Source organism: Cricetulus griseus, chromosome 4 (genome assembly GCF_003668045.3).
Source record: "Cricetulus griseus strain 17A/GY chromosome 4, alternate assembly CriGri-PICRH-1.0, whole genome shotgun sequence".
In the NCBI taxonomy this organism is placed as follows: domain Eukaryota; kingdom Metazoa; phylum Chordata; class Mammalia; order Rodentia; family Cricetidae; genus Cricetulus; species Cricetulus griseus.
In genome coordinates, this window is record NC_048597.1 from 229,175,538 (window position 1) to 229,187,948 (window position 12,411).

Sequence of the window (12,411 nt, forward strand, 5' to 3'; positions counted from 1 at the left end):
GAAGTCCGAGTCCGTGTGGTTTTTCTCATGAGTGTAGCTTTGTGCTTGCCAGTCCAGCACACGGAGACGGAGTTTGCTTCCCTTGGGCCCTGAACTTCTGTCACTTGGTGGGGGTGAAAAAACAGTCCTGTCCACCAGTGTCAGGTGGCCCCAGACTGGCCTGGTTTACCATCCATCTGAACAGAAGGAATACAGAACTGCAACTGTTTGGTCTGCTTTTCCTCACTTGGCTTGTCTCTAACTTAACAAGGCCCTGCAGCCTTCCTTCGTGTCTCTGCACATGTCTGCCCTTCAACCAGTGTGGTTCCAAGGTCTGCTCTCTCCCTGGCAGCCATAATGCCTTTGCCTCAGTCACTGCCAGCCTCTGCGCTCCTGTAGCCTCTCTCTCTCTCTCACTGGTGGTGCGTTAGGTCCCTCTCCACACTCAAACCACTATTGCTGCTGCATCCAGGGCAGTGACTTGCAAAGCCCAGGGGGCAGACCTTAGGCGGCTTGAGAGGCTCCTCCCTTGGCATACGTGTGACTCTTAACACAACACAGTGAGCCTCGGAGCACTCACTGGATTGTGTGAACCTCCCCATAACCCGTTCTCACACATCCACACAGACTCCCCATAACCCGTAATCACACATCCACACAGATGTCTTTTGCCAGTATCCTCCTACCCCCCCCCCCCCCGCAGTCTTCCCACTGACCCTTAGGTAGTCACGGTTCTCTTTCAGCAACCCATGCAGGCTCAAACACATGCTTGCAAATCTTCCAAACATACCCCTCTCTCCCAGGAACATGTTTCAGTCCCCTCTTTGACTGAACACCTATGTACATCCATCTAGAGAGTATCACAGTCTCCCAAGCGCCAAACACAGACTTTCCCTTGAAAATCTTCCTGCCCATCAAATGGCAACTGCAGAAGTTTTGTGAACCAGAATTCCTGGTAGCAGCCTGCATTAGTGACTTGTCTCATCCAGCAACAAAATACCTGACTGGCAGCCTAAGGAAGGCAGGGTTTACTTTGGCTCCAGTGAAATCCACCATGGCAGGGAAGACAGGTGCTTGAATTGCTGGTCATGATGCATCCACAACAGGAAGCACAGTTGGATGCTGGTACTCTGCTCTCCTTTTATTTGTCCACAGTTGGGGGGGGGGTGTCTTTCCACTTCAGCTAATCTGAAATCCCTCACAGACCTCCCCAAAGGCTAAGTGTAGACAATCCCCCACAGATATAGACGGAAGACTGTCTCCTAGGTGACTCTGGATCCTGTTCCAACATTATTCAAAAGTCCAGAACCTGTGTCTCATCTGAGGCTCAAAGCCATGTCTTAGCTGTGAGCACCTATACAACAAACCAATTACATCGTTTCAACACACAGTGTTTAGAGTGAGCAACCCCATACCGAAGAGAAGCATGGGTGTATGGTAAGGAGGACCAGACCTAAGTGAGACAAGCCTTTGGTCCTGCAGCTCCATGTCTGGCATCTGGGGCTTACTATGTAATCTCTGGGCTCCAAAGGGCTTCCAGCTCTGCCCTCCTGCACACACAGCCTCCGTCTTGGGCTACACTCCATTCCTGCAGCTTTGACCTCTAACATCCATGGGTCTCCACCACACATTGGGTTTTATCTTCACAGCTTTGCATAGTAATCTTTCAGGACCTTCCTTCAGGGACACTGACTGCTACAGACTGCCTGGCCTCAACAGTACAGTGTGGACAATGCTGCCAAGTTCTGCTGCCAGCTAGGTAAGCCGCGTGGACCCCTTGGACCACTGGCATCAAGAGCTGACCCTGAGCAGGGAACCCCTCCTTTATGCACAAGACAGATGCTTCCATGGGTGGGGCTTTCCCTAGGGCTCCCTACCCGGAGCACCAGCTTCTCCTGAATGCTCAGCAGGTTGCTGTATGCATGCTCTTTCTCTGAGACTTTCACATTTGCTCCAATTTTTCCTCATGAAACTGTGACTTTTTAAAATCTTTTTGCTATGTTTTTGCTTGTTTTCTACTCTGGGTGTCTATTAGCTGTGGTTAAGTAGCCATAGCTTGAATGTTCTCTTCAACTTTCCTCCATCAAGCCCCTCAGTCCATTTCCTTCAAGTTTGGCTGTATTCAAGATCTTGGGAGATGGATAGAATGAAAACGGATTCTTAACTAGAATATAATTTGAACGGTCTCCAGCCCGGTCCCTAAAAGTCCTTGTCCCTCTGGAACCTCATGAAGGGGCCTCCTCAGCCCTTGTCTCTCTCAACATGTGTCTTCCAGGTTAACCTCCAGAATGTCCATTGATCTCCGCTTACAGGAGTCAACAGATTTTTCTGGCCCAGAGTTCCAAAATCACATTTCTGTCACAAAATTATCCCAGAGACCCAAGAAACAGAGTCAGGTGGACCTTGGCAATGAGCCTGCTTCTCAGTACCGACTTCCTATAGTTACCTGTGTTGTTGCTGAGATAAAATGTCTGACAAGGACCATTTTAGATGGAGGCTTATTTTAGCTCATTGTCCTGGCCATGATGTCATGGCCCCAGACACTTAAGCAAGCAGGTACATTGGGTCACAGTCAGGAGGCAGAGCGATGAATGGTGGCTCTCAGTTTAGCTTTAGGATGGATTTTCCCAGGCTAAACAATCCCTTGAAGGGGAGGTGGTAAGATCACCCACATTCATTGTTCTCTGGGCTCCTGGGGACTCATTGTGTCAAGTTCACAGTCAAATCAGCACCGCACCCCCCCTCCTCTGCACCCATCCCAACACTCTACCTGTGAGTCCCGAGTTCTCGCCCTTTTGTTGTTCCTCTGGTGCCTCTCTCTGGTCTGGGACTCCACCTTCACTTACTGAGTGTTCCTCATTTCTGTTGTCTGTTCTCTACCCAGAAATGTAAAAGATACTTTTCAACTAAGCCACAGTGATAGAGATGGCTTTATGGTTAGAGCACTGGCTGCTCTTGCAGACGCCCGGGCTTAGTTCCCAGCACCCACGTGGCGGTTCAATCAACAATGACTCCAAGTCTAGGAAGTCCAATACCACCTTCTGGCCTCCTTGGACAAGACAAACACATGGTGTACAGATACACATGCAGGCAAATACTCCATACACACAAAAATAAATCTTTAAACTGTGATGTCTTACGGGCTGCTTAATTTCTGAGTATGGGGATGAGTTTTCTAGCTGGATTCTTTCTATCTTCATTGGAATGCAATCACTTCAGTCTTTTTAAATGTACAAAGCTTGTTTTCTGGGACGATGCATAACCTATGTTTTGGTAAATGTTCTGTGTGCACCACTGGGTACCCACACCTCAGCTGGTTCTTCACCAATTCTGTCCTCTGTCAGTCCACTTATGCCGCTTTGGCTCCTTACCTTGAGACACTCGGGGACAGACCTCCACGCACAGCCCTGGTGCCCACTTGGAAAAACCTGAACAAACCTCTTCCCTTGGCTTCCTTCCTTTTTGTAGTTTGGAGGGAAATGTGCTCCCAAACTGAAGGCATAGAACCTGAGGATGTGGCTGCCCTGATAACAACTCCAGATTATCAGGTCCCCGTCTCCTCAGACCACCCTTGAGTGGAGCATGAAGGCAGGCATGGAGTCCCCAGGGCCCACGTCATCTGGTCATTGATGGAAGTGCTGCATCCGGCCTGGTCCTCATAGACTGCAGGGCCCTCATCCTGTGACCTTTCCCCTTTCCTCGGGGTGTTTGTTTCCTGCTGGAAGGGGGCAGGAACTGTGGGGCTTAGGGCTGGATTCTCAGAAGGAAATCTGTGAAGTAGAGTGCTATAGGCAATGGGTGCCCTCATGGCAGCTGGCAAAGGGTAGGTCACTTAGGTTCTCTGTACCTGCTTCCTTCCCATCGAATGGAGCCAGCGTGAGGAAGCTGGGGGAACCCTGGCTTCATACTTTGAAGCCTGGCTGGGTTTCTTTCAACATTGCTCTCATCAAAGTTTGTTCAGAGTCTGAGATTTTTAGCTGCTGTGGGGGGAGGGGGTTTCACAGTCTGCCATAGACAGACAGTCAAATAAAAATGGGGGACACATGCCTGATACCCTTCCCACCCGAGGGCCACCTGGGGCTGCCTGCACAGGCATGGTCTGCCAGGAACCACCACGGGGTGCTCTGGACTGGCACTGAACAACCCAGCAGAAAGAGCTTCAGGGAGGGGTGTGATGGGAGGTGCCCAGGTGTGTCTGTGGCTCGGAAACACATCTATCTGTCCGTGCACATGGGGCTGTGGAGGTTGATGTGAAGTGATTTGGCCTAGGGCCAACCCCATTGCCATCCAGTTCTACTGACCTGTGGGACTTGGTGGCAGTTGTATCTCGAACTTGGAGGTGGCATGTGGTGGGAGGAGGCAGTCCTCCAAACCTTCCTTAGTTAGGCAAAGTGAGGCCTGGCCTCCAGGGCCCCTGGGACAGGGAGTTAGGTCTCCCTTTATCTAGGATCCAGAGCCTAGGACCCTGGGATACAGCCCTGGAATCTTCTGGAACCTGCTGGAGCAAGGACTTGGACACTGAGGTAGCTGTCCCTAGGAGCACCTCCCTCCTGGTGAGGGCTGCATCCAGACTCAGCTGCTTCATGTCACGTCTTGCTGGGAAGTCTTCCAGGCAGGGCCTGTGAGACAGGCTTGTGTGAGAGACTGAGCTGACACTTGCCTCCCTTGGGCCTGGGGCTCTTGAAGCAAAGGCCTTTTTCCCACGGCTGGCCTACATGGTGACTTTTGTGGCAGCCGCTGGGTGGCTAGGAGAATACGAGGTATGGAGTCCAAAGCCCCCCACTCACATTTCCCGGGGTGTCCCTTTTCCTCTTTGGGCCTCAACCACCCTGCTCTGAGAAAAAAAGGTTTGAACTTTATTCTAGCCTTTATAGGCCTGTCCCTGGTCCTGTCCTGGGTACTGACTCATGGCACTCCTTATCCCAGCCAAGTGGGGGGTGGACACCATATTATCTGAGCCTGTTGATGAGAGCTGGGGGACTAAGGGGAAGATCTTGGGGTCCCAGGGCTCAGGTCGTCTTTGGTGGCTGCCATTTACTGGCTGTTTAAAACATGAGCCAGATCTAGAACGTTCCATCAGGAACCCAATAAACCACTGCAATAGCGTTCCCTGGACTGTCTCTCCTTTCAAGGTAAAGGACAAAGGTCAGAGTCAGGGCTCCTAAAAACAAGTGATACCGAGCCAGCTGCCACCACCTATCTGGGTAAAGTGGAACATGCAGGTGCAGACCACTGAGCTGTGTGGAGCAGGCTATCAGAGCTCATGCTGGGAGGAGCTAGATGGCTAGCCTGCTGCCAGGAGAGCTCACAGGGTCCAGCAAGGGCATCAGCTCCCACCCTTATAGGCCTTGCTTCCTGGCTGGGCTGTCATACCTCAAGACAGTGAACACTGTAGGTTCAGGTGGGAGGCAGCCAGTACTGCTGGCAGTAACACCACTCTCTCTGCTGCAAGTTCCGGCCCATGTTGGGCTTCCCTCAGGTGTCAGCAGCAGCAATGTCCCTCGAAAACCTGGGCCTGGCTGCGAGCTTTGGGACTTCACTGGACTCCTGGGATCCCCACGTCACCACCTAGCTCAGGAGGCAGCTGAAGTGTTTGTAGAGTCTGGGAGGAAACAGGAGTCGGGGGGAGGGGGAGGGGGTGTCTTTAATAGCTTGTTTAGTGCCAGTTAACACAGAACCAGGAGGAGTCAAGGTGTGGGGCCCCCTTAGCATGGCCCATGTGAATCAGCATAATAGGCATAGACCCTAAGCCACCACTCCCTCTCGGGGCCCTGGTGGGGTTGGAAGTGACTGGCACCTACTGTGACTGCCATGTGGAAAGCTGGTGACTCCTTAGGAATGAAGTTCAGGGCAGCGGGGGCTCTGGAGCAGTGAGGTGGCTGCTGGGGTGTGTTCACCTAGGAGGGGCCAAATGAGAGGGCACCATGGAGCTACCAAGGGTCCCAGCCTCTCTTCCCATGGAGCGGACCTTGCAGGGTAAGTGTGCCCCCTGTGTGTCAGCCACTTCACACAGCCAAGCATCTGGCCTGAGTTCAGGCTGGTACCCCCACCCTGTGCAGGTGTGAGGCGGGTATTCCTCAGCAGAATTTGGGGATGGCACGGCCAGCACACTGGGGCTCAGGGAGCTTTCTTCCCATCTTCCTGGGACTCCTCCTTCAGGTTTTCTGCCACCATCTTCATTTGCTGTTGAGAGAGCACAGGACAGCCAATGAGTCATGCACGTCTAAGGAGTGGCATGGACAGGGCAGAGGCCCCACTCTGCAGATTCTCAAGTCAGAGAATTGGAACTCCAGGAAGGAGATGCCCCAGGCTCCTGCCCACAGCCTACTCCCTGAAGTCCTCACCTGGCTTGGAGAGAATGTCTAGTCTGGGTGGGGTCTGCTGTGATGCTGGGGGCCTGAGAAGCCTCTGGCTTCTCCCTGGATGGAGTGGGAGGTCCTGGGCCCAAGAAAAGACAGAACACCAGAGTAAAGCCAAGTCTTTACTCTGTCCCTATGAGCCTAGAGACTGTACAGCTTGGCCTCATGAGCCCAGGCACCACATCTGTGCAGAGAGCACTGTGCCCCTGATACAGGCAGGTCTCTCCCCTTTCTCAGTTTCTGCCCCCACAGTAGCCATAGCCTCCCTGGGGAGCACCTCTTCCTGCAGCACTGGAGAGTGTGGCCATCTCTGGTCTGCTGATTAGAGAACACATGGGAATTCGGCTTAAAGCAGAAGCTGCTGGTAGCAGGCATTTTAATACCCATGGTAACCAAAAGTCTTCAAGGATGAACAGCACTGGACCTGCACACACCAGGCTGGCCCCTGGGCCTGCACGCTGCACAGGCAGAAGGGACTCCAAGGCCATAAGCAGTCTGTCCCTGCTTCGAACATCTTCGAAATGCATGCTTCTCTGAGGCCTGCAGCTCCTCATAACCTGACAGAGATGGCTCTGGGGTCTCCCTCGCCCTGTTCTACATCCACACAGGGACAGAGTAGCTTTTGATGGGGGAAAGGCAGGTAGAGTTGGGTGACTAGTGGCTAGTGCAGGGCATATGTATTGTGCAAGGCTGGGGCACTGGGTAGACACAGGGCTGGCTCAGGGCCTAATCCCTGCCCTGTGATGCAGTTGGTTTGAATTAATCCACAAACCTTCAGAAACAAACCACAATGTTTTGTGCACCTTCCCCAAGGTGAGACCCTAGTTTGTCACCTTTTCTATCAGCATCCAGCTTCTCACAGCCCTCCATGACTGTCGGTCACCGATGTGAAACTGCCCCAGTCATGGAAACCAACACTACAGCCCGGGTTCACCATGGCCCTGCCAGCTGGTGTCACTAAATACCCATGAACATTTAAATTGTCTTTATGACAGAAAGAATGAACAGATGGGTGGAAAGCATCTACTTCCAGGTTGACAAGTGACCCCAAGAAATGGAAGACTGTTAATTTAGAGCAGAGTAGTGTTGAATCTAAGCAGACCCTGGCATTTCAGGTGAGGGGAAGCCCCTGTGAGGTGCAAGCTGCTCCTTTTGTATCTGTGGCTACACCGCAGCCTCATAGTGCAGATGACCAGACATACAGTAGCAGGACACAGAGGAGCCCTCAGCTCACTTGCAAGGAGCCCCTGCTGGGATTCAGCCCAAGGCAAATGGGATTTCCCCCCTGAATGACCACACCCTAAGTGACCATGTCCCCATTTGACCTTGTAATTGCTACACCCATGCGGGTTATCCCCCAAGGACCACAGTCCCTCTCTCGGGGTTCTCCTACAGCCTGCCTAGCTCAGGACTGTCCTAAGGGACCGGTGGTGTCTAAGGTCCCAGAGTCTGATGCTCTGCTGTGACAGGGTTTCAGGGTGCTCAGGCTCCACACAGTCTGGCCTTTATTTGCCCTAGAGCAGGGCCATGACCAATAGATCCTAGTGGCTCAGCCAGCTGAGCCAATGTCACCCCTGTGCCTCCCTCTGTGGCTGGTCCTTCAGAATTAGGTCACCCTCACTGGAGATTCCTGATTGAGTTGGGCCCTAGCTGAAGGACATCTCAAGGTTATGCTTCAGCTCTTCAGTTTCTCTGTAGCAACTCTGGCCCAGGGTATATGGGGAGGAAGGGAGCAAAGCCACCCCTTTAGACTCTTTGGAGACCCTGAAATTAAAACCTTCGTAAACATCAGGGAACTTAAGATAACAGAGTTAACCTTTCCCTATAAAATAGCAACAGAGTGAAGAAAGATCGGAGTTATTTTAACTTGTGATTCATTCAAACACTCATGCTCCCAAGCTTAGCCTGGGGGAGGTGTGCATCTGGGTCCTCTTCTCCCTGTGAGGAACTACAGAAAGATCTGGGACTGTCCACATTTCCCCCAGACCTGGGACAGCTACAGTGGACCCTGCTGACCCGGACAGCCCCTCTGGCCTCTGTACTCACAACACACTCTTCCCTCGCTCAGCCCACATTAAAATGTCAGGAGACCTTCCCTCTGTTAAAAGCACTTGGAAATCTTCCCATCACAACTACTGCCCAGCTTAAGATTTCGAAGCACCCTAACACCTGGCTCCCAACACTCACATTCTGAAGGAATCCGAGTGGCCATAGGCTGGCAGGTCAAAGCTCAGTGCTGTTTAGTGGAGAGGAACCCTCCTGGGGTTTCAATCCCTTGGAGCACAGAACCCTGTGGCTACAGGGCGCTGGGCATCTGGTCTCCAGGGATTTGGGTAGACACTGAAAGGGGTCCTTGAGGTAGTTTGCTTAGTTGAGCCATAACATCTGTCTCCTGAGAGGCTTCCAGGAGCGCTGGCCTGGGATAGTGATCCTAGTTCACACTTACTCAGTGCTCACCTCAGTCCTGATTTAACTGACTGGGGCAGGGCAGTTATCTGGGCTTCTGACCATAACCCAAAGGCTCCCATGAGTCCTTCTCAAATAGGTAACACAGTGTCAGCCAATTCAGCATTATATAAGACATCACATACCTGCCTTTGCCCACCTGAGAGAAACAGGAGTGTTGGGACATTCCTTATGCACAGTGAACACATATGATGCCAGGATCACCAGATTTTGATATATGACTTTAAAAAAGTATTATAAATTCATATGGACTACATAGCATGGCCCTGCCTCAAAAACAAAACAAAAAAACAAACCAAACCAACTAAACACACACACACACACACACACACACACACACACACACACACACACACACAAATCCAGACCAATATTCCTAAAGTCACTCTGCAGAAGAAGAACCCAGGAAAACTGTGAGTCCCTAAACAGAGTTCTCCCAGTGAACTGGCTGGAACAAACAGGATCCCCTGAGGACTGGTCCCCACAGCTAGGTCTTAGGACAGGGCTCAAGCGTCCCTCATGAGTCTCATGACCATCATGACCCTGCCCTGGGATTCAAGCCTTTGTGGACCCTCCTACCCTGCAGTGTGAGCGAGACCAAGCCACTCACATTTAGCCAAAAGGAAGTGAGATATGACACTTGCCGGGTTCTGAGAGCCCGGGCTGTGTTCTAAGTCCCTTGCTATGTTCCTCCTGTCTGTTCCCTTTCTTCCCAGCCAACACACAGATATTTCTGTCTACTTGGTTTACTTTCTTTTCTCTAGTTCCCAAAATCTCTTCAGATCAGCTCCTGGCCTTATTAATTCAATGAAATGGCTCCCTGTAAGGTAACTCAACCAACCATGGCCACACTAGTACAAACAAGGGTCATAAAAAAGTGACCTTTGTATGTTACAGTAGCACTTAGCATCCCTTCACCCTCCACCCCCCTTTGAGATTTACTTTGCAATCTGGGCTGGCCCCAAACTCGAGATCCTCCTGCCTTCACTTCCTGAGTGCTGCTGTTACAGGTATGTGCCAGCAAGCCTGTCCATTTCCTTGAAATTCCTTCTGCCCTGGGCTGTGTGGCCATGTCTTTCCGGCTCACACTCCTCCAGCAGGCCCTCTGAAGATGGCATCTTTCAAAATTCTATTCTAGGCTTCTCTTGTCTCCATCAGAACTCTGATGATGGAATGTTCTGGTAAACACCTACAACTTGTATAATACAACTGAGAGCCTGGATATCTAGTATGGCTCCATCCAAACTAATTTCCTTGTCAACAGTTGTAGACAGTTAGGGCTCCGGACAGCAGCAGCTCTAGATGCTGAGACCACCTGTGTCCATGGCCTTGGCCAGCACTGATGTTCATACCCTATGTTCATGGCTATCTGTAACCTGGACTTCTGGGATTGACAGCAGCCTGTGCAAGGCTGGCCTCTACTGATCTATGCTGGCCACCTTGTGTTCCCTGCAGCTACTGTGGAGGGATCTGACGGCCTCCTTTTTGGTCTCTCTACCAGTTTCCAATGCCCCCTTTATATCCTGGGAAGCCAACAAAGCCTGCTGTGCCTACACCATGGTGCTTCCCAGAGAGCTGCTGAGAGTGAAGGACACCAAACAATAAAGCCCTGCTCATTACCTCGTCCCTATGCATCTGACAAAAGACCCTTCCATCAAAAAGCAGAGTCGGAAGGGACTTGAAACCTGTTTTGCACCAGCCCTCCTGAAGCATGTATCCTCGAACGTTTCCAGTTGAAAAGAAATACTATCCCAAAGTAGGACCACAACCAGAACCATCAAAGTAGGTTCCAGTAAGAACGGTATTCATTATTTTGCCGTATGTCCCATGAGCTCCTGGCTATCGGTCCCAGATTTGGTGAGAACAGCTCCCACTGACTGTACTCAGCCCTTTCCTGAGACCGCTGACCCCCTTCCTCTCCTAACTCCATGGTGTGGGTGCCACCATTGTTCCTCTGCGTTACAGGGGCAGTGTTTGCCCTCTACTCAGAGCAGACCCACCTCTCCCGAATGCCTCAGTGGGGAAATGCATGTCTGGAACTCACCCACCATTCAGGGCCTCACTGTGGGAACCTGTCACATGCAGGATATGGAGTTCACCCAGACCCTGAGTCAGAACCCCCATTTAAACAAGATTCCCAGAGCTGGGACATGCTCTACTGTCCTTAGACCGGCCAACCAAAGGGCACTAAGTAGCTCCTGCTTATACCCTGCTCTGTGAGCACACCAAGGCCCCCACGTCCCTCAGTGTGGAGTCTGGTGTCCAGCAACGAGGAGGGAGGCTAAGGGCCTGGGCCCAGGAACTCAGCGGGAACACAGGGAAGCAGAGCTCAGCTCAGTAGGAGCCAGGCAGCCTGGAGAAGAAGAGCCTGGGGTAGTGGCCTGAGATGGGCTGGCTTTAGAGTTCAAGGCTAGCCTGGTCTACAGAGTGAGTTCCAGGACAGACAGGGCTACACAGAGAAACCCTGACCAGAAAAAAAAAAGGGGGGGGAGGGGAGGGGAGGTGAAGGGAGGGAGGGAGGGAGGGAGGAGGAGGGAGGGAGGGAGGGAGGGAGGGAGGGAGGGAGGGAGAAAAAGCAAACACAGACAGGCGAGCAAAGAGTGTGTCGTGCAGCTGGGGAGGGTCTGTAAGCAGTGGCCTGTGTAGAAATGAAAGGAAGCCATGATGCGCAGGCCTCCCCCGTCTTTGTGGCCAAGAACCTGCTGTCCCCATGCCTGCTTCCTGCAAACCCTCCCCTTCCTCCTTCCCGTTTCCTGTCCCCTGTCTCCTCTCCTCCCTTCCTTTCTTTCATTTAACTTTTGTGACTGATGAAAAAAACTAAAATGAAATGTGAGATGTTTGGCTGCTCCTAACAGATAACCTATTCTGTTCTGGCTCTGGAGCCTGCCAGCTCTTCCTGCACTCTGCACGCTCCAGCATTCCCTCTTCAGGCCTAGGCTTCTCCTACTGGGTGCACTATTTTCTCTGGAGCCTGTAAGGAGGCCCCGTCCTTCACTCTGGGCACTGGCATTCCAAAGTCTCCCCTTTCCCGCTCTCCCTGTCGGGTGTGATTCGCCATCCTGTCTTCAGTTTCAGGTTTCCCCACTGTGTGCACACTCTCCTGACACCCACAACTTCTGACCAGCTTGCACCTCTCAGAACAAGAGTGCCGCTCCTGCTGTTTGCCCTCTGGTGGTCATACTTCCACTCCAGGGCACATAGTCAAGTCATCCTCCCAGTCTCCCCATAGTCACTGGCTCCTGGATGGTGATGTTTAAGTGTGGGTCTGCTGGGTTCCCTTTTTTCCCTGACTTTGCATATGAGTATGTGGTGTCTGGAGCAGTAGCAGCCACCTTGAGACCATGAGGAAATGAGCTCACCAAGGATGGCTGGCTGTGAAAACAGAAAAAGCCTGCCTAGGCCTTAAATATTGCTCAAGTTCACATAATGATTTTGACTCTTTAAACCACCCAGAGCTATTCTAGGCCATTAAGCCCTAAAACCTCTGATTCTTCTGGAAATTACTGGGTGCTCTCTCCACTGAGCCTGTGGGTACAACTCCATGGAGTAGGCAGGCCTGTCCAGACCTTGTGCTGTCCCTGCCCACATCAGAACTTGAAAGCCCTCA

At 51.9% G+C, this 12,411-nt stretch overlaps 1 protein-coding gene across 9 annotated transcripts in view; it reads right to left on the bottom strand.

Moving 5' to 3' along the window:
• Positions 1-5,604: 5,604 nt before the first annotated feature.
• The window catches only part of Ano10 (anoctamin 10), a 111,023-nt gene continuing 104,216 nt past the window's right edge, over positions 5,605-12,411 (bottom strand). For 6 of the 9 annotated variants that reach the window (XM_027415467.2, XM_027415468.2, XM_027415471.2 and 3 more), the window contains 2 exons: positions 6,324-6,417; positions 5,605-6,162 (listed from right to left, as the gene is read on the bottom strand). In XM_027415467.2, coding sequence (XP_027271268.2) covers positions 5,873-6,162; positions 6,324-6,417 — 384 coding nt within the window. In that variant the 3' untranslated portion in view covers positions 5,605-5,872. The remainder of the gene's footprint in view (positions 6,163-6,323; positions 6,418-12,411) is intronic. The other 3 variants (XM_035444076.1, XM_027415472.2, XM_027415469.2) reach the window with 1 other exon arrangement.